The 22,340-nt window shown below is 36.2% G+C and overlaps 1 protein-coding gene across 1 annotated transcript; it reads left to right on the forward strand.

The window, feature by feature from the left end:
- Window positions 1–448: 448 nt before the first annotated feature.
- spag5 (sperm associated antigen 5) lies at window positions 449–22,161 on the forward strand. Its single transcript, XM_042716302.1, has 26 exons — window positions 449–579; window positions 1,298–1,340; window positions 1,446–1,562; window positions 1,679–3,738; window positions 3,816–4,005; window positions 4,096–4,212; window positions 4,295–4,387; window positions 4,473–4,586; window positions 4,697–4,816; window positions 4,967–5,059; window positions 5,192–5,326; window positions 6,848–6,941; window positions 7,030–7,177; window positions 10,803–10,853; window positions 10,948–11,122; window positions 11,217–11,350; window positions 11,453–11,621; window positions 12,255–12,378; window positions 16,621–16,707; window positions 17,001–17,127; window positions 19,711–19,843; window positions 19,973–20,053; window positions 20,223–20,372; window positions 20,629–20,703; window positions 21,231–21,311; window positions 21,402–22,161. The coding sequence occupies exons 2-26, from the start codon at window positions 1,314–1,316 to the stop codon at window positions 21,471–21,473; spliced, it is 4,767 nt and encodes a 1,588-aa protein (XP_042572236.1). The 5' UTR covers window positions 449–579; window positions 1,298–1,313; the 3' UTR covers window positions 21,474–22,161.
- Window positions 22,162–22,340: the final 179 nt, after the last annotated feature.

Here is a 22,340-nt window from a genome sequence, read left to right on the forward strand (position 1 = left end):
TATTACAAGTTTTAAATAAAAAAATTACTTACAGTTGGTACTAAATGTCAAAATGGTAAAAACCCCGTTTTTTCATTAGAGGCCTCCTACAACAACATGTAAATGTTTATATATATATATATATATATATATATATATATATATATATATATATATATATATATATATATATATATATATATATATATATATTTATTTGGGTCTTCGAGGGTTAATACTGATCGGTGCAGGTGGCAGTTTACAGAACGCAGTCTGCGTCTTGTAAATAATAATTCTATGATGTAAATGGGTTTCCGTAAGAAAAAAAAAATTTGAGGGAAAATATAAAATTCACAGCAGTTCACTAGGTGGCGCCGTGTACATGAAATGCGAATCACCAATAAACCAGAGAAGTAGAAGGAGAACTGTGTTTCCGTGACGGGCTCTGGTTTTATCCAATCAGGTGGTTGACCGTTTTATTTTGAATGTGCTACAGTGCTAGTGTAGTGGCGGTTAAGTCGACATCGCTTGCTGTTACAGTATTCTAGTACGGATTAAAATAAACAGTAACGTTCAGAAAAGCGCTTATGAGACGCAAAGGTAAGAATTAAAGACGAAACACACTTGAGTATACTATAAATGAAATCATTAGTAATGTTTTGGGTTTGTTGATGCCGTTGTCCAATTCTGTGTTTTAGAACATATTTCGTTGCTTAACTTACGTTACCAGTCTAAACCATTTTAAAGCAACATTTGCTGTGTCTGTGATGTCTGAAATGTTGTGAAGACAGGCAGTTGGCTGAGCGTTGAGACAACAACAAAGTTGATATTTCTTGAGTGGATGAAAGCAGTGACGTTTATGTCTTACTGTTATTATATATTTTCGAAGATATTAAGCAGCAAATCTACGTAAACTTTTATTTTCTGTGGAGAAGTGGACCTGATCTCAACAGTTTGTAAGCAGATGTGTGAGAAATAATGTGAGAAATGGATATATCATTTTACAAGTAACTGTAATGTATTTGAACGCAGACAGCATTTTGCTTTCTCTTTTATTAACAAATCTCGAACAGTTTTTCTTCTGTTTTTTTTTCTGTTTACGTAATATAGAGCCTATTTATATGTTTATCAAAATCTTTTTGAAAATGAAAGCAACATTACATTTGAAAGATGCTGATTTATACGCGATGTAAAATTTGTGTTACTTAATTTTGATGCTTTTTAAAAAATTGTAACGTTACCAGTTAAAGTTGCATAATATTGCAGTAATTCAAATGTATTTAAAATCACCCCCATTAACTCTTGTTTGTGATTGCAGATATTAATCTAAAAACATGTCATCTGTTCATGGATTGTCAAACGTAAGTACTTCACATCCATGCATATTATAACTAGAAAAAAAAATGTGTTGTTCCTACTATCTGACCGTTTGAGCTCTAATCATAGAGGTTTATGCTTTTTTTCAGCCCAGATCAGACAGAGTTCCACTCAGAGATGTACAAAATGAACTGCTGAATTTACAGGACAGTCCAACTCTAATGCTTAAGCATGCATCGATGCGTGAGAAGGACCCTAAAATAAAGGTATGGAAACATTCCTTAACTGCTTTCGGATCACTTGTCTTTTTAACTTTCTGTGATTTCAAGTTCATATGGAAAAAATATAAGGAATTTTGCTGAGATATTTTGTTTTCCACCAGCATGAAGTTGTCCCTGGTGAAAACCCATCAAGCTTAACTATCACAACAGACATCCATAGTGATGGGAAAGCTGTGGATGTCACTGATGAACATAAAGATGTCATATTAAAATCCTTTGTTTGTCTTGAAGAAGTCGTAGTTGAGGATGAACCTGTAATGTCAGAAGAGTCTGTTCTCATCAGGCGTCTGGTTCTTGAGGATAATGACCCACTTCAGAGTGATCTAAATGAAACCATTGAACCTGATTGCACAGAAGATAATCAGACTACTGAAGAGCATGTTGATCATCCATACCATTATAGGAGCAGATCTACTGGGCTGGATGCTTCATCTATTTTATGCCAGGAGGAAGAAGTTTCCACTTATGAGGGGGGAAATGTCACATTCAAATCCCTCATGTGCTTAGGTGGAGAGGTTCAGGTTTCCGATAACTCTGCTATCACTGATGTATCCATTCTCATAAAGGATCTATCATCAGGAAATCACTCACAATGTAAAAATACTCCCATTTCTAAAGTGGGCACAGAGGCTGTATCAGTAAGCAGTCAACCTCTGGGTCATTCTTACTGTAATTGGAAGTCTTTGTGTGAAGATAGTAGCACCATCAGTACAGTTGATGCAGATGACACCTCTCACTCAAATCTTGCACACATTGTAGGTATTCAGTGTACCCCGAAAAATACAGTGAACCTAAACAATCACGATCAAGCTGATCTCTCTGAAGGATGTCATGGTGTATCAATCGAAGAAGGAGAAATCACTTTTAAAGGCTTGTGTTGTTCTGGAGTTGAAATAGAAATTGCTGATCTATCCAATGTGTCAAAAATGTCTGTCCTTATGGACAGTCTAGCTGAAGAACAAAGACTGACTTGTTTAAATGACACCATGGAAAATGATGGCCAAAGCTTTGCTGATTTGACACCAGGAAGGAAGCATGTTGACCATATTTACTGCCATGCTAAGGAAAAGCCACTGGTCCTAAATATATTGACTACTGAAAATGAGGTCTGTTCCAAGTCACAGCTTTCCTCACCAAGTCTTTTGGAAAAGCCTGGAAATACAGTTGGTAATTTAACATCACCTCTTGGAAACAATACACAGAAAATGTATGAATCTGTCTCATGCTGTGAAACAGAAGCATCAAAGACATTTGCTAACCAGAAGTCAGACCAACAATTGTCAGTCTTAAATGGTAAAAATAATATGGAATGTTCAGATGTTGTACAACTAAGCAACAAGGATGACAAACACAAGGTGCCCAAGGATGAATCTTCTGTCATGACTAGAAAGGATGTGGAGGGATACTGTGATGAACAGTTTCTACCGGAAAGGAAAGAGGCAGTTTCATATTTTGAGGAAAACCTTTGTCCTCAAGTTGTCTTTATTGAAAATGCTGGCTTGGAAACCAGCATTCTCAAAGATAAGACGCTGGGTTTGAAGGATGAGGAGATCCACCCAGAGATCGAAGTTATGCGGTTCTGTGATAGATCTGGTGAAGCTGTCTCTGTTAATCAGGATCTTCCTAGTGCTATTGCTCTAACAGGTTCCTGCACTCCAAAGACACCCACCCTTAGCAGGAGTGTTTTTCATGACCACACAGCTGAGAACCCAATGAGCCATTTGTGGCCTGAGCTCCCGGAGAGTCCAATGCCTCCTCCACTGTTGAACTCCACATCCCTGGCTAATGCTTTTAGCTATACACCTGTGCCTCAAGACCCACCTAAGACAAAGGATGTGGAACCTAAAATGGCTTCTGAAGACAATCAGAAGTTGTTGAATGCCCTTCCAGTTTTGGGTAATGGGCCTCTGCAGGAACAGCTCAGACAGATGGCTGAATTGTTGATGGTTGTGTCAGGGAAGATGTTTGTTCCTACTCCAGCACCAGTGAATCCCCACAGTGCTTTAGTGTGCAGTTCTCCAGTAGTGATGCGTAGCGCTTGTCTCTGGAGCACCCCAGTTCAGCGGATGGAGCGGAGCGTTAATACTTCAGCAGCGGTAGAAATTTTAAAGGAGGTGGATGTTTCTGATGCCAGCACTTCAACTGACTCTCTGCTATGGAAGTAAGTAAGATAAGCATGAATTGTTGTCTCTCTGTTGATGTGATCTACATTGTCTCTGTATGAATCCCTCTTTGAAGCCTGATGCCTGGAAATATGGAGCATCTGTCTAGATCAGAGCTGGAGCAGAGATTAACTTCTACGCTCATCATGGTGGAGGTTCTTTCCCAGCAGCTCACTTCTGCACGGGCTCATAATTCGATCAAAAACACATCTCCATCAGATCTCAGAGAGAAACTCATCCAGACAGACCACACTGAGCTCAGACAGGTGACAACCCAGCTCCACAGACACCTTTTTGGAAGAAAAACTCGGAATATGTCTGGTATTGATTTTCTTTATCTTGTCTTTATTTCCCAGAATGGGACATATAAAGATTTATATGGCACTGCCCTGGAGAGAATTCAGAGTCTTGAGCATGATCAGGATGTTCTTCACAGTTTATACAACAGCATTAAAGCAATGAGGATTGGGATGGTGAGAGACGCCCTATAAGTTTTTAAAGTTACACTTGCATTTTTCAATTTTACAGGCCTAAATTGTTATCAATCTTCTATAGGATTCTTTTAAGTCTAGCACAGAGGATGTCATCTTCAAGATGCAACAGATTGGAAATACTGTAAATGTCGATCAAGAAACTTTATCTAGACAGGTAAGTCACTACTTATGTATTTCATAAGCTTCATAGAAGATATTTGTCAAGAAATCACATGTCATAAACAGTCTGTGTTATGTAGGTCAGTCAGATGAAGTCTCTTTATGGGAGGTACAAGGAAACCCTCCATAGGATGGAGCAGAAGATGAAAGATATGAGAGATCGCATGGACAAGGCCCTAGAGGAGAAGGAAGCGGTTAGAAGACATTTCCATTGGTTTTGCTGAAGCTTAAGAACACAAGATTTTTTAAATTAATATCCTGTTGATCTTTGCTTCTTATCCTGTTCATTTGTCTTTGTGTGCAGGCCTTCAATGTAACGCAGCAGTTGAGGGACTATCAAGCTGCTCAGCTGGCAGAACTAGAGCACACTATTGGGTCTCAACAGGACCTGATGTCAGCCCTCAAACTGGCCTACCCATCACTGGTCTGCTTACACTGCTTGCCTCCCTGCTTCAATTTATATGAAAATATATATTTCCCACTAGCTTAATAGTTATCGCAGACACAAAAGTGAAGTCTTGCTTGACTGTGTGTAATGTCCTTGTATTCTGAGTGAGTTGTGTGACCTTTCCAAGTTGAACTGAGCAAGTCATACATGGAATCCATCAGTGCAGCAAATGACCATTTGAGAAGGAAGCAAGAAGATCACATGAGCTTGTTAGCGGAGGTAAGACTTTACATTTAAAACCAGTAGTTGTTTAGCATGTGTTTAGATATTGAAATAAAAATAGCATGCTAAATTTTGCTAACTCAGTTTTTAAGGAGCAAAATGACAATTTGCCCCCTTTCCTCAATGAGACTGAGAAAGGCTCAAGAGCTGATTCAGAGGATAAACCCAGTGCTTCACCAGCTCCATCAGAGGACTGCAACTGCCGTGGAGAGCAGCAAGCAGCATCTGGAAATGAGAGACAGAGCCATGGAAGAGAGAGACCTGGTTAGACATTTACCACTGAAATTAAATTCTGTCATTATTTATTCATTCTCAGTTCCATGTCTGTCAAACCTTAAAGGAACCCAAAAAACAGTAAGAAAATTCTTCTGAAGCCATATAATAGCTTACAAATTCTGTCTGAAGAACAGAGAGAATTTGTGAGAAACAGATCCTCTTCTCTATACTTTTCTCGGCATCTCTATAAAATTCTGTAGATTAGTGAATTAAAGTCTTATATCTGACAATATGCTTATGGTAATTTGCAATATTAAGAGATTGATGTTGTACAGCCTTACAGCACATAAATCCAATTTGTTTTTCTGTAGGATTGACTGTCCACACTGGAGTGATGAAATTAGATCTGATTGTAAAGGCAGTTTGATCAATATCTGGTTCACTGGTGTGGTAATGAGTTCAACACAATGCCAAAAAGACAATAAAATAAAGAGTAAATGTCAGCATGGAAAGGTGCAGCAAAATGTAAACTTGCTGGCTGCATTTAATCATATTATGTGTCTGCAATTGCACTTTAAGATTTTACAGTTAAAGCGATAAATTACCCCATGATTTACTCACCTTCAAGCCATCCTTGGTGTATGACTTTCTTCTTTTAGAAGAATACAATCAATGTTATAAGAGAGAGTGGCATTTCAGTTGATGCCATAGGACAGAGGCGCAGCGTAAGCTCCAGTGAGAATATGCCAGTCTCCTGAAAACCAAGTTTTGTTTACAGGAGTAAAGGAATCCAGTCTCCTCTTGGCTTAAATCAAAATGTGCTTCCGCGTTCATCACTTTTCACCACGCTACGCATATGTCCTACGCCATCCACTGGAACGCCACTCTGTTGTGAACACGTGTACGACAGTTTGTGGAAGCTAGAGATTACGGCTTTTGAAGTTTTACATATGGATATTTCTCCTACAAAAATTCACCAATTCAAGTTTTTGTAAGAAAAGGAAACTTTTATTAACCCCCCATGTGAGGTTTTTTTTTAATGATAGATGCACCTCATTGAACTTCTATTGCACTGTTGAATATCAACAGCCATTCACTGCCATTATAAAGCTTGGAAGACCCAGGACATTTTTTAAAATAACTCTGATTGTATTCACCTGAAAGAAGAAAGTCATATACACCTAGGATGGCTTGGGGGTGAATAAATCAGAGGATAATTTTCATATTTGGGTGATCTATCCTTTAAGTAGCATTATCAGAAATAATTTCAATTGCATTTCAAACCAGATATTTAAATGCCTTGGATTGGGTTTGCAGGAATCTATTTATTTATGTTTTCAAAGTTCAGACTACATACAGTTATACTTGTATGGGAAAATGCTGGATTTTTGTTGCCTGTCTAAAGTTGTGAATGTTAGTGTATCTTCATCACCCATGAAACTATTTCATTTAAAAAAAAAGAGACTACACATCAAAAATCTATGATGTGACTCCTTTAATCTCTTTACTTTATGCATTTACTTTAGATGCAGTCTGTCTGTTTTAATCACTGTTTCCATTAATCCCCAGATGGAAAATGAACTTGAGCACATTAGATCAAGCTTGCAGGATGCCAGTCAGCAGATTTCAGACTTGAACATGCAGCAGACCATTATGACTTCAGGTGTGACAGTGATTTACTTTGAATTGACTTATTCCCTGTGTAGTCAAAGGAGAGCTTTTACTTGATTCTGCTGTGTGTGTTTGTTCAGAGATGTCAGTGCTGAGGGAGCAGCTGATTCAGGCAGAAGAGGAGCGCTTTCAGCTGCAGAGGAGGAGCACTGAGCTCTCAGCTACTGTCACATCTACACTGGCCTCTTACGCCTTCCTAGAACAGACCCTTGCCTCTGAGACCAGCAAGTATGCCGAAATCCACTTGTGGAATTTACTTTTTGAAAATCAATTGATTTCATATTGCTTTTTGGATGACTGAATTATATCTATTAATTTAGGGAACACCAATTTAGAGTTTTGACCTAGAATCATTTCTATTCTGTTTATTTGCACAAGAATCTAGAACAGTGGTTCTCAATCAGGGTGCCAGTGCCTCAAGAAAAATGTAAATGATTTCAAATAAGCCAAAACAAGCATTAAAATAATTGAAAACAACAAAAAATTAAGACATGGTAACATTTCAGTTTAGGGACTAATCACTATTAACTAGTTGCTTATTAGCATGCATATTACTAGTGTATTATTGGCTATTAATTAGTACTTATAAAGCACATATTAATGCCTTATTCTGCTTGACCATATTTTAGATCCTTAATCCTGAACTATACCTTAATTTAACAACCAAAAAGCCATAGTTAATAATAGGTTATAGTTAATTAATAGTTAATTAACCGTGAGAACAGGTCTTCAAAATAAAGTGCTTATTAAGAGTTGCCACTTTTTTGAAAAACCAGGATATACTGTATAAAAGAGCCGAATTTTAAAAGTGTGATTCTAGAGCAGGGTATAAAACTTAGTTTAGTTCCAACCCTACTTCAACACACATTCAGTGTAGTTTTCAAATATATCAATACTCAAAACTATGATCAGAAAAGCAGTGATTGGCTGGCAGAAAGATAGCAATGTAATGAAGTCATATAATTAAGATTAAAGAAATAGTCAAGCGAGCAAAATGCATAAAAGTTCTTTTATTTTAAAAACTTTTTTAATTTTTTTCAATGATTCCCAATTATTTTTCACCATTAGTATTTGTACAGGCTTTGCATTTTTTTTAGTGTCAAGAGTATTGTTATTGGCAGTTCATTTAATTTTAAAGTGGATTTGTTATACGTGACAGCATTAAAGTTTCATAATCCATAAAATCCATCCATCTAAATTAATTGTGCATCATAAAAGCATTTTGAGATTTGAGAAGTGGACTCCTGGGATTCATCAGTCACCCGCATATATATGACCCTGGACCACAAAACCAGTCATAAGGGTCAATTTTTAGAAATTAATATTTATGAATATTCTGAAAGCTGAATAAATAAGCTTTCCATTGATGTATGGTTTGTAAGGATAGGACAATATTTGGCCAAGATACAGCTATTTGAATATCTGGAATCTGAGGGTGCAAAAAAATCTAAATATTGAGAAAATCGCCTTTAAAGTTGTCCAAATAAAGTCCTTAGCAATGCATATTAGCCACTGTGTGGTTATTGCTACAAATATACCCGTTCTACTTATGACTGGTCCAGGGTCACATAATTATTTTTCCTGGTTTAATAAGGTGCTCTTATAAGAAAATAGCAGACTTTCAGTATCACCTTTACTTAAAATGATACAATCTAATCCTGTTTACATGAAATAAGTCTGCTCCTGAGCACGTTTGAGTTAGCGGACCTTTTGCTATGACAGCAATTCCAGGATGACCTTAGAAGATCATGTCAGATTTCCAGTAATAAAATCCAGCTAACTGAGTAATTCGCATATGAAGAATGGGCCCCTGAAAGACTTGATTATCTGTATCAGGTGCGTTTAATTAGAGTTGAAGCTAAAACTGCAGGGCTCATTTGCACCCCTGTTCTAGAGTAATTTAAGTTATGTATAGGAATATATATTTTCCTGGCTGTGCCTCATTCTAAAATAATTTATTAGGCAGAAATTGTAAGCAAAACAAATCCTTATCTTTAGTCCTTATCCAGTACAGTAATATATATTTTGAATATTTGTTTTTTTTTTGTTTTTTTGAGTTTTAATTGTAGAGAACCACTGCTCTAGTGTACAGAATCTTTGCTTCAAGTGTTTTCATCATACACAAGAACACTGTATGCACTGTATGTGTACAGTATGCAATAGTTATGCGTTGTTCATGATTATATCTGCCGACACTGCGTATAATCCAAAAGTGAGACGGGCCAAGTCATTAAAAAAATCAACATTCTGCAGGGCTCGACATTAACAGTTGTCCGGGACTAGTGGATTTTGAGAAGGGGCAAGTGCAAAAGAAATTTGATTGCCAGTCTGGACAAGTAACCTGACTAAAATGTTAATAACAAACAATAACTAGGGCAGCACCAAAACTTTGGCGAGAATGATTCTGATTTTATTACTTTCAGTGTAAACGGTGACTAATATCAGATAATGTATTGACAGTATCAAGGTTCCGTCAGTTGTACAGCCTGTCTGACTTGCGAAGAAATCAAAACTGTCAGGGCAACAGCACACACAAAGAAACATGAACAAACATACTGCGTTTGTTCATACTACATAATACAAATATTTTATATAATATATGCAACATCACATGACCAAGAGTGATGTTTTCCTGACTTTCAGCACGATTGCAAATGTGATATTGATTTTATACAACTTTAGTTCAATAAACAAGTAATATTAACTGACTTACATTTTAGACACATTATGTCATCATGACCGCTTTTGCTCCATTTTGCTAACGAAAATAGTTCTAAGCAAAGCCACAGCAGAACAGTCGCGCATCGCAGAGCAGCACACAGCAGTTCCGTTACTGAACGATTCAGCATTTTTGAATGAATTTGGTGAGTCAATGATTCAGTGAGCCATTCATGAAGACAGTTACTTGCTTCATTTATTGAATGAATCAGCCATTATTTTGTGTATTTTGTGTAATGCAGTTTAAGGTTAAAAAACACATTATTTTCCATATATTGTACATTATTGTTTCTCCTCCATGCCCTGCCTTTCTGATTATTACAAAGCTCATCGTTCTAAAAAAGCGTGGTGTGCTCTGATTGGCCAGCTATCCAGTGCATTGTGATTGGCCGAATGCCTCAACTGTGTGACGGAAATGTTATGCCCCTTAACATACTGTGATGGCGTCTCCCGGCAGGACGAGACTCAGTGCAGCTGCTGTGCTTATGCACATCCCATTATTGGTTCTCTTTTAGCAGTTCAGTCAAATGTTTTGTTTTATTGACCACAATATTAATGTTAATTGTTGAGAGGCACTTTTGGTTAATCTTGAAAAGGGGTCCTCCAAAGCACCTCCTCTCTGCACTTTCTTGCCATATCATACCGCTTAACACTGAAAATTAGATTTATATCTAAATCAGAGAAAATCATTAGTTCCTGTGGGTGTCGGGTGGATGATTTATTTTTAACAGAGCATTCGGGTGGTGTTAGAGCTGAACTGTACATCTCAAATATACCAGATGAATAATTGTTTAATACATTTTAACACATACAAATGAATGGAGATCTAATTATGAGCTAATTACTTGTGGGAAAAAAATAGGGGAAGATGTATAAAACATAGTTTATATGATGGTTGTGAGTGACAACTTTTATATAAAAAAAAAAATAAAAAAATAAAAAAAATTCCTATGTGCCCTTGTTAAACTCATAATAGGTAAAACATTGAAAGAGGACATTAAATTTTAGTTAAGTGCAGTTAACAACATTGGACCACACTGACCTGCATATACACTGTATGGGGAAAAAAAAATTATATTAGTTTGGAGCAACATAATAGGGTGCAATTCTATATTATTTTATTTTTCTACTTTAGGTTGCAGCAGTCAATGTGTGATGCGCAGCAAGCTACTGAGAGAGCAAACCGGTACATCTTCACATTTTGATATCCCTTTTTTTGTTTGTTGTTGTATTAATAAATGTACAAAATTTACTTCTTTTCATACATATGCTTTCGGCAGGCTTGAGGAAGAACTGGAGACTTCCAGGAAGAAACTAGAGGAATGTGAGGACACACTGTTGCAGAGAGAAAGTCTTATTAAAGAGCTCCACACTGAAGCTGAGATTCATCGCCACCAGCTTGGACAGCTGGCTCAACTGAAGACTGAACTATCCAGTGCCAAAGAAATGAGTGAGGTGATGAGATATTAGACTTTACACCAAAACATTCACAATACTTTAGAAATACCAGTTACTCCCATTATAACAGAAATGTGTTTTGTTCTGTTAGTTCTTGCAGGCAGAAAATGAAATGGCACAGGAACAGATGGAGGAAAGTGAGCGATTGTTGCGGTGCCACTTACAGGGCCTGAGAGAGAGAAACTTGGAGTGTGAAGACCTCAAACTAGCGCTGGAACAATTGCGGTACAGAATATTCCTGTCTACTCACTGTTAATTTTTAGAACAAGTGTCAGAACAAAATCAGAATGGATAGAAGTCTTTTTCTGGTGCAATCTCTTCTCTAAGGCTTGAGAAAGCGTCCCTTCAGGAAGAGCTGGACAGCACACGAGACAAAGCCCGCAGCATGCTGCTGGAACAAGGAGAGCAGATGGCTCAGGCATCTAATGATGTCATGCTTCTAAACGACAGAGTTTGCTGTCTCACAAGCATCTTAAAGGAGTCCCTAACCTCCAAGGTCCCTATGCTTTACTACACTTGTCATAATTTACGTGCAGTGAACTACTGAAGCAAGGTTTAATTTTTGTTTTCAATTTTCCTTTTTAAGTTTTAAAATTTAAAAGTAAAATAGTTGTTTTTCTCATTTATGTTAGTTGTTCTTTTTATATTATTATTTTTAAAACATTTAACCTTTTTAAATATGCATTTTTTTTAAATGTATATATTTTTTATTATTTTTAATTAGTTGCCATGGTAACATTTCTAATTTAAGTTGAATATGTACATCTTAATTTTTTCAGCCTTATTTTAATTAACAAGATTATTTTTCGTAATTTTAGTTAACAGTAACAACACTGGTTTGCAGTTTCTAGTGTAATTTGGTAAATTTACACTAGAAAGAAAGTTTAAAATCTGAAATGTGCTTATGGGTATTTTTTAGTTACATTTTTTTTTTGTAAATTTTTTTTTCTAAATCAGCCTTTTAAGGAATACAAAGTAAATGTTGTTGGATTAAGTGGAAAAACTTTATACAGAATAGTACAAATAAGTTGTCAATTGGTTATAGTTTTGTTTTATTGTGTATGCTATATTTATTCAAGGTGCTTCTTTTCTGAATTAATAACATTGTTTGCTGTTTTGCATTTCTCAGGAGTCAGAGAACTCTGATGAGACATTGCAGTCTCATCGACATCCCTCCAGCTCTTTTGTGGATTCTGTTATGGTGGCCATGATGAAGACACAGGAACCTGAGACAGATTCTCCTAAGGGTTCAGGTGCGTTAGTGTTTGGTGCTCGTCTTGTCTTATTGGAAAGCAGTTCTAATCCTGCATAATTTATTGAGGATCTTTTTCTGTAGTGTCAAAGGTTTCTGGTTACTTGCAAAACTTGTAAATAATCACAGGCATGTTTGTGTGTGAGAATGTAGTGGTCATTCAGAAGGTCTTAGAAGTAATTTATAGGACTATGGATGTGTACATTTAAGAACATGGAATACAGCTCCATAGAAAAGTTTTGATGTCAGTTCTATTAAACTTTTATTAATAATTTTTGTAATGATCACTTACATCAAGGGAAAATTAAATAGAGAGGTATTCATAATAACTGTGCAACCCTCTTATGTTGTGTAATGCAGGGCTTAAAGTTCTCCAGCACCAGATCTCCAGCGTGCAGCATTTGGCTGCAAAAAAAAAAAAAAAAAAGCCTAAATTAAAAAAAAAAACCTTGTTGATATCACTTTCAAGTCTATGAGTTTGCATACTAATGGTATGAGAGGAGCACAGCTTTCACTCTCAACCAAACGAACATTACTAGCCAATCAGAATTTTTTGCTGTTATAAATATGGGACACTTATAATAGTATACAATTGCAGAGTCATGGCTCTGATGAATGTAGAAGCACGACACTTCAAAAAAGCTGAGAGGCCCAGTGGTCAAAGATGTGCATCTATTATTTATATAGGAAAACTAATCAAAAAGCAGTGGAGCTTTGTAAACGGTTTAAGATTTAAAAAACACATTATTTTCCACATACTGTACATTATTATTTCTCCTCTATGCCTTGCCTTTCTGAAACGCGTCAATTTTTACAAAGCTCATCATTCTGAAAAGCGAGGTGTGCTCTGATTGGCCAGGGTATCCGGTGCGTTGTGATTGGCCGAATGCCTCAAGCGTGTGACGGAAATGTTACGCCCCTTACCATACTGTGATGCCATCTCCTGGCACAACCAGACAAAACCAATAAAACCCATTACAAATGAAGCATTTGTTGCATCCAGTGGGGACATAATTACTGATTATAATGAATTATACTGTCTTTTTACGCATTTCGTTGCATCGCGCCGCGTAAACATAAAACCATGTCTGCATTTGGGATTGGAGAAATGTCAAACAACAAGCGCTACTCTACTCTGCTCAAACTCTCATTTGAATAATCAGTGGAAAATTGTTTAAATATAAAAAACGTACCTACAGTCTAAGAGTCAGAACAGCCGGCAGATCAGGAAATAAAGGTCCTTCATAAAATGTGTTTCACACATCTGAATATTTGGGTCAAACTGTTCTGGAACAGTGTTGTAAATACAACTTAACCACTGATTTCTAGTCCTGTCCTCTTTTGGAAGGCCAAACAAAGTAGTTTCGATTTTACAACGAAACACAGCGTCACACTTGGCAAGCTAGAGTGAGCAAAGGCTGGCTTGAGAATGGCGCGGCCGGCAGATTTGACGAAGGAGCTTGCGACAACAAAATGTGATGACCCCGGGCTGGACTGTGCTTCATCCACGGTGAAAAACCGATCTGTCGATCCACAGCGCTAAGTTGATGTATTTCCTCAGCGACCAGCACGGATCAGCTCTAGGCATGGCGAAGCAAATATCGTCCTCTTTTGGAAGGCCAAACAAAGTAGTTTTGCTTTCACAATGAAACACACAGCATCTCCACAACATGGTGGTGCGGCAACAACAATACTACAGCGAGAATAAAAGTTATGTCTTCTTTCTTTGTGTGAACATTTGGGCGGTGTTATGCAGATCTTGCCACATCGTGATGTAGACATGTGGGGGCGTGTTAGAACGAGCCATTTTAGGGGGGTGTGGTTGACTCTTAACTTTTATAAAGAATATCTCTTTGGATTTGAGACTTTATTCTTTGCAACTTTACAGATCTTATTTATGCACCAAGAGCTTGTAACACTCCAAAGAGAAAGGAAAAATCGAAATATGACCCCTTTACAATTTAATGTATTCAAACATTGTTTAATCACACTGTTAAGTGAAACGTCACTAGGCCATTGGTGCCCTCTGCAGGTATTGTTAAAATACACAATGTACTTAAGTTGGTTATGTTCATATTATGTATAGGAAATGGAATATAATCTTTTTTATTTTGTAGGTGTTGTTCGATGATTTTATTTTTAGATTATGTATTTTAACAGTGTTGTTCAAAATTATTATCGCCTCATCTTTAGTTTATATATAAATAGTCATACTAAATATGGAAAGTAAATGCATAGGCATAGGATATAATCATGCGCATCTAGTCAGTAAAGCTGGTTCCGTGATTACCACTAAATCACCATCACCTGCTTTCAAATGGACCGGCATTTAATAGACAGAGCCGTAGATCACTGACAAGCTACGCAATATCGCGTTCATTATCGAAGGCGATACATCTGCGATAATGAACCCGATATTGCGTAGCTTGTAAGTGATCTACGGCTCTGTCTATTAAATGCCGCTCCATTTGAAAGCAGGTGATGGTGATTTAGCGGTAATCAGGGAACCAGATTTACTGACTAGATGTGCATGATCATATTGTTAGATATATTGCCCAGCCCTACTAAGTCATACTTAAGCCTGGTTTTCACTTCAGTCTATTTGTGTTAATAAAAATAGTCATACTTAAGCCTGGTTTTCACTTCAGTCTATTTGTGCAATTAATAGAAAAAACGATTCGATTTAGATTTTGGCCTCCAACGATTATGAAAATCCAGTAATCGAGATAAAACGATTATTGTGCCACATTCCACGTGTTTTGCAGCGCTTCGCTTTCGTTCCTCCATAAAAGCCCAATTTACCGTACAAATCAGTAAAATCATGTAACGTGACATTTGCAAAATGGGACGTGTGCTTGAATTATCGAAGTATATTTATTCATGTTTTTAAAAACGTGAAAGAGAACTTGCGCAGCTCCTCAGGAAGAGATACGCGCTCATTTAAAGTCAACTTTTAGCTCAAGGTGCGTGCCTAATCGGTCAGGTACATGCAAAAATGTCAAAATGCTGCACTTGGTGATTATTCAGTATACATTCGTCGGTAATGTAATAAATTAATGTAAAGAGTTGAGAATGAAAATGTGCGTGTAACAGTAATTTGGATCCATGCGGCTCTTAAAGTGACAGCGGGGTATGTTATATTTTACATTTGATTAATTTCTGCAGTAGGCTGTACCACGCTACATGAAACCTTTTCATATAAACTGCAATAAATACAAAAACTAAAGCCAAAATTAAACTGAAATGAGACATTAATAATAAATGGTATGGTGAATAAATGAAATAATCATACTGCTTGAGACTTGCTTGCAAAAAAAAAATAAAGCACAGTTTGTTTAATTTGTATCTTTTTATTCTATTGGATTTGTTCATTTGCTTTTTTTATTACTGACAGTTTAATTATTTTCTATAATTTTGAGGACTTTTTGTTTGTTTGAAATTCCACTGGTCTCTATAATGTAGATGTCATGTCAAGTCTGCTTTATTGTCAATTCTTCCACAAGTGCAGTACATACATACAGAGAATTGAAAATTGCGTTACTCTCAGACCCTTGGTGCATACAGATAACACTAACAGTAGAACATTAAATACAGATAATGAAATATAAAGTACAACTATACAAATAGGTCATGTAAAAAGAAAGATAAGTAAAGCAGCACATGGTAGACAGAGTGCAAACCAGTGAAGTAAACAGTGCAGATATAATGATTGTAGCAACCTTATTTACAGGAAATACATATTTGATATGTATCACTATCTTTAAATAAATCACTCATATAAAGTTTTGGTGATTTGGCCTCTCATAATCGTGTTAAATAATGATTACAATATTGACAAAAATAATTGTGATTATGATTTTTGCCATAATCGAGCAGCCCTAGTTGAAGAAAATGATTGTTTCAAATATTTCTAAATACAACTGCATCGTTTTACTTTTTTTAATTAAAAGAGAAATATTTTGTCATTTAAAATTTCTTAAAAATAGTATTAAAATATTGTCTTTTTCTAGTTAACCAAGTATCTGTATTTTGTCTCATTACTCTGTATTGTCACACCCCGGTATTGTCGATAAGTGGTGATATAGCTCATAATTTTCCAAGTGTATGATATAGCTTTCATTGTTCAGGCCAACCATATATTGATGAAAAAAAATAATGATAATAAGTTTGAATAAGGAAAGCAATAACTTTGCCATAGTATCCTTTCAAATGTTTTGCTTTAACCTCTCGTAATGTTTTGCAGAGGAGAGGGAGGTGCAACAAGATGGCATTGGCAGTGAAACCAGTGCTTTTACCCGAATACCACCAACTACACACACAGAAGTGAAAGGTACATTCCTTACCGGATGATAACACATTCATATATTATTACTTATGTTAGATTAAATCTCAGATATGTATGTATATGTATGCATGTATGTGTGTGTGTTATATCTATATTAGTGTCTATATATATATTCCTTACCGTATATATATATATATATATATATATATATATATATATATATATATATATATATATATATTTATATATATATATATATATATATGAGTGTAAGAATATAATTAATCTATAAAGATATATAGTTAGATGGTTATGAAGATACTTTCTTGTGTACTTAGTGGAAACACGGAGCCGTATCTTGGAGCTTTTGACTGATTTTGGTCAGACCATCTCAGATCTTCAGCTCAACTTAGACCAATTGAGAATCCAGAAAGACACGGAGCAGCAGACTCTGAAGCAGACCATGTGAGTTAATCAAACTCAGGTATACTCGGTAAGGCTCATTTGCCGGGGAACAGAAGAATGGATGGGTTTTCAGTTAGATATGACTCAAATATGTTTAATATCTAACATGCATATAAATATGGTATTTCTGTACACTTTATTGGGTATTTATTAGGTACACCTTGCTAGGACCCCCTTTTCCCTTTAGAACTGCCTTAATTCTCCATGGCATAGATTCAACACAGTGTTGTAAACATTCCTCAGAGATTTTGGTCCATATTGACATGATTGCATCACACAGTTGCTGCAGATTTGTCAGCGGCACACCCATCATGTGAATCTCCCATTCCACCACATCCCAAAGCTGCTCTGTTGGATTGAGATCTGGTGACTGTGGAGGCCATTTGAGTAAAGTGAACTCATTGTCATGTTCAAGAAACCAGTCTGAGATGATTTGAGCTTTGTGACATGGTGCATTATCCTGCTGAAAGAAGCCATTAGAAGATGGGTACACTGTAGTCATAAAGGGATAGACATGGTCCGCAACAATAATCAGGTAGGCTGTGGCGTTTAAATGATGCTAAATTGGTACTAAGGGGCCCAATGTATGCCAAGAAAATATCCCTCACACCATTACACCACCAACAGCCTGAACCGTTGAGACAAGGCAGGATGGATTCATGCTTTCATGTTCTTTACGCCAAATTCTGACCCTACCATCTGAATGTTGCAGCAGAAATCGAGACTTATTAGACCAGGCAACGTTTTTCCAATCTTCTATTGTCCAATTTTGGTAAGCCTGTGCGAATTGTAGTATTTATTTGATGTTGTTAGGTTTTTGGAGTGTTACCTGGTGTGATCTACTGCTGCTGTAGCCCATCTGCTTCAGGGTTCGACATGCGTTCAGAGATGGTATTCTGCATATCTTGGTTTTAACGAGAGGTTATTTGAGTTACTGTTGGCTTTCTATCATCTCTAACCAGTCTGCCCATATTCCTCTTACCTCTGACATCAACAAAATACATTTTCGTCCACACAACTGCCGCTCACTGGATATTTTCTCTTTTTCGGACCATTCTCTGTAAACCCTAGAGATGACTGTGTGTGAAAATCCCAGTAGATCAGCAGTTATTGAAATACTCAGACCAGCCCGTCTGGTACCAACAACCATTCCACTTTAAAAGTTACTTAAATCCCCTTTCTTCCCCATTCTGATGCTCGGTTTGAACTTCAGCAAGTTGTCTTCACCACATCTAGATACCTAAATGCATTGAGTTGCTGCCATGTAATTGGCTCATTAGCAATTTGTGTTACCAAGCAATTGAATAGGTGTACTTAATAAAGTGGCTGTTGAGTGTATAACATTCAAAAGAATAGGTGTACTTAATAAAGTGGCTGTTGAGTGTATAACAATAAAGTATTATTCTATTGGCTTGCTGAACTGTTTGCAGTTTGTCCACTTGGTTTTTGCTTAACTTAAAGGTATAGTTGAACCAAAAATTAAAATGTTCTCATCCTCTTGTCATTCTGAAACTTGTGACGTTTTCTTCTCCAAAACACAATAGAAGACATTTTGAAGAACATTAACCCCCCAAAAAAATTTGATAGCCTTTTTAACTTTCATTGTATGCCAAAAAAAATCTCAAAATGACATCTTAAATGTTTCACAGAAGTCAGTCAGTCTGAACCGGTTTGGAACGTCATGACTAGCAATGATGAAATGAACTTTAACTTTTTGGGTGAACTATTCCTTTTAATATAGTATAAATGAGTAAACCACACAAACCACAAATGACACGCAAATAGATTCCGAGTTTCATATCGAATCCCTTAATCGTACCTGAACATCAAAGTACTAAATGTTTATCATTTGTTTTAGTTAGGATTTTACTTCCTCATATTTATTAACAAATTGGTTCTTGTCTGTATGAGGTTTTTTTTGGGACATTATGTACAAAAGTAATCTTTGGATCATATTTTTGTTATTTTATGTTTTGGTTGGGGTATGTTTTTGGTGTATTTTTTTTTTATATTTCAAGTTGATTTTTTAAAATGTATGTTGTAATGAATTAAATAACCCTGATCAGTGACATCATGTTTCAGTATTAAAAAACTATGACTGAATAACAAAACACTTTTCACAGTGTTTGTACTGTTTGATGTGGCTAAGAGATTTCTCACTACAAATCTAGTTTCATAACTACTCCATTTTATGTTCTATCAATTTTAGTCTTTCTGTTTTGCAAAAGAACTCGCCCTAACAGCAAGCAAGCAATTAAATGTTGCTTGTCATTTAAAATTCTGATTCTCACTAGTGTTTGCACATGCATGTAAATCACCTGGAGTGTAACACACAAAGGGAGTGCACTTATTTTGACCCAAACCACTTTTACTGGTATGCATTGAATTTAATTTAGGTTTTAAATGAATCATTATTAAAGTCATGTCACACAGATTTTTTTGCAGAAAATGATTTTATATTTATAAAACATTACCGGAAAACCAAAGTATAGTATACACACAAAGTCATCATGCTATTGCCGCACCCCAGCCATATTTTTTTACCCTGAAACTTCCATGTTTTCTGAAAACCTGCTGTTTCAGATGTGGCCTGCAGGAGGCGCTGCAGGAAGAGTCTCAGAGACGCAAACTGGAGGTCTCGGAGCTGAGGCAGAATGTAGACCGACTGCATGCTCAGGTGGAGAAGGATGCTGCGGTCCTGCAGCAAAAAGCCCAGGTAAATGTTCAACTTGCTGTTTATAAGACATGTATAAATTTTCAGGCTCTTTAATTTAGCTCTCAAGGATTTGGAGCATTTGAGGATTAAATATGTAATTACATAAGTCATTTTTCTGTCATCTTTAAGGATGAAAGAAACTTAAGAAAACTGTGCAGTGAGATGGAGGAAAATTTGGACGCAGCACACAAATACAGAGCAGAGAACAGTGTAAGTAACCTTTCACAGTGCAATCACTGCCCACAGACATAATGCTGACTATATTTTCATACACGTTTTTAGACTGATGGATCATTGATGGATACATCTCTGTGGTTGTCAAGGCTATTGTTAGAGTGTTGTATAATAACTAACTCGCCTTTGCTCTTGTGTGAAACAGGAGTTGCGTCGAGAAGTTGCTGATTTGCGTCGGCTGGAACAGCAGGCACAGGTGGAGGCTCAGGTCTTGAGGGAGGAGCTTAATCGAACAGGTGTCCAATCAGCAGCCAGTGCCAACACATTAGATGAAAAAATCAAACTGCTCAGAGAGGTATGGCAGTCTATCCAGTTTTTCCTCTGTAACTGGCATGAAACAATATTATGAAATAAATTGTATACTTCTTGACTCTCAAACTGTTCAAAAATTTTTCTTGTAAACATAAAACAAAAATAAAATATTTGTAAGTTCACTATTTTAAGCAGTTCCAATTTAGACATTTCATAGACCCAAGATTTAAGTGTTTTGAAAATGTGTGTGTGTGTAAATCATTAAATCAATGCCACACATACACACATTCTGTTCTTAGGTTGAGAAGCTCAAGGCAAATTTAATGGAAACCGAGGAAAATCGTGCCAAGGTCTTGGAGAGGGCAAAACGACATGTAAGTCTTACCTTCATTATTATTAGTGTTATAATTGTACAGACACAGTTCTCCTATGGCAATTGACCCTTCGCAAGGAGCTTGATTGACAGGTGATCTGACCAATCATAAGTCTGAATCTGTCATTTTGTCTGACAAACAAATCAGACAGGAGAGTAGATTAACTTTGGTGGACTTAAACTTGAAAATGGTGTATACTGACGTCTTTTCGTGGTTGAGATAAAATACCTTCTGATGTTCATTGATGTTTATTTCGTGGTTTAACTTGTAAATACGAAAAGATGATCGATTCACGTGCTGCTTGTACTGCGAGACGTGAGACATGTCTTGCCGGACATAGCAACCGTAACTAAGGAGGGCAGGTCTTTGCGAAGAGTCAATTGTAAAAAAAAAAAACTCAGTCTTTGTCAAAAACATGCCTTTAAGGACTGTGAGTGGTAAGACAAAATACTTGTGTACATTTAAAATCACTGTGTAGTATTTTGATGTTATTTTGATTTTTAATTAAATGAAATATGGTTCTGTAGCAAAGGGTCCATGCCATGAACCAAAGTAAACTGGAGCGAGAGCTACATCTGCTTGATGATATGATTGAAAGAGTAAGACAGGTGAGAGGAACAATTAAAAAAAAAAAAAATCTATTTAATATACTGTATTGGAGAAATATTAACAAATTTACTGTTTTCTTCCATTCACAGACATTGTCTTCTATTCCTGATCTTGTCAAGAGCTGTCCTGAACTACAAAATCTTGTAGAATTTCTCGAATGAGTTACTGAAAATTCAGAAATGCAGTTTAGTTTTTAAATGCATAATTGTTAAATAAACAGTGTTCTTGATTTCTTCTCAAATATGTTCTTATTTAAACTTAAGAATAATCTTCAGACATTCTGTTCGGTGAAGTTGTAGGCCAATCAGCTCATTTTGTAAGATTCTTTTTCATTTAATTTAGTATGTGATAGTGTATGGATACGATTTGTTAAAAAAAAAAAAAAAGTTATTGTCTTAATTTAAAGGTCTGTACATGTATTAGACTATTAGAATTGTTATCAGGACATCAGTAACATTTGTGTTTCAGCATTTTATATCCTTTTGATTTAAACAGAAACTCTTGATTGATGTTTTTTTTTTTTTTTTTTACTCATAGTCTGAATCATATATATAAAGGCTGATTGATGAGCAGATAGTCCAGTAATTAATCATAGTTATTCTAATCATGCCAGTGCTTGTGAAAACCTGGTGAACGATGTGATGTTTTAATCCAGCCATTCAAGCACAATGTTCACTGATGTGTTCTTCTGCTTCACTGATACTCAATACCTCCATCTCTTCTTTGGCCTGCCATTTAAAACCTACACAGTTGACTTCTAAACTTTCCCATCTCACCATATTAGGACTTTCATCTGTCTTTTTTTGCCTTTTGTCGAATAAATGCAATTCATTTAATTTATGACTAATACAGCAAGACAAATGTTGAAAATTTCCATTTTAATCTTAGCGCAAATACTGGCCACTTCATAAGCTTGTCAAAAATTCCAGCATTATTCTCTACCCTGATCTTTCATACATATATGTGTGTGTGTGTGTGTGTGTGAATTGCCTCCTTATACAGGTATATATTAAATACCTCAGCATACC

Source organism: Cyprinus carpio, chromosome B1 (genome assembly GCF_018340385.1).
Source record: "Cyprinus carpio isolate SPL01 chromosome B1, ASM1834038v1, whole genome shotgun sequence".
NCBI lineage: Eukaryota > Metazoa > Chordata > Actinopteri > Cypriniformes > Cyprinidae > Cyprinus > Cyprinus carpio.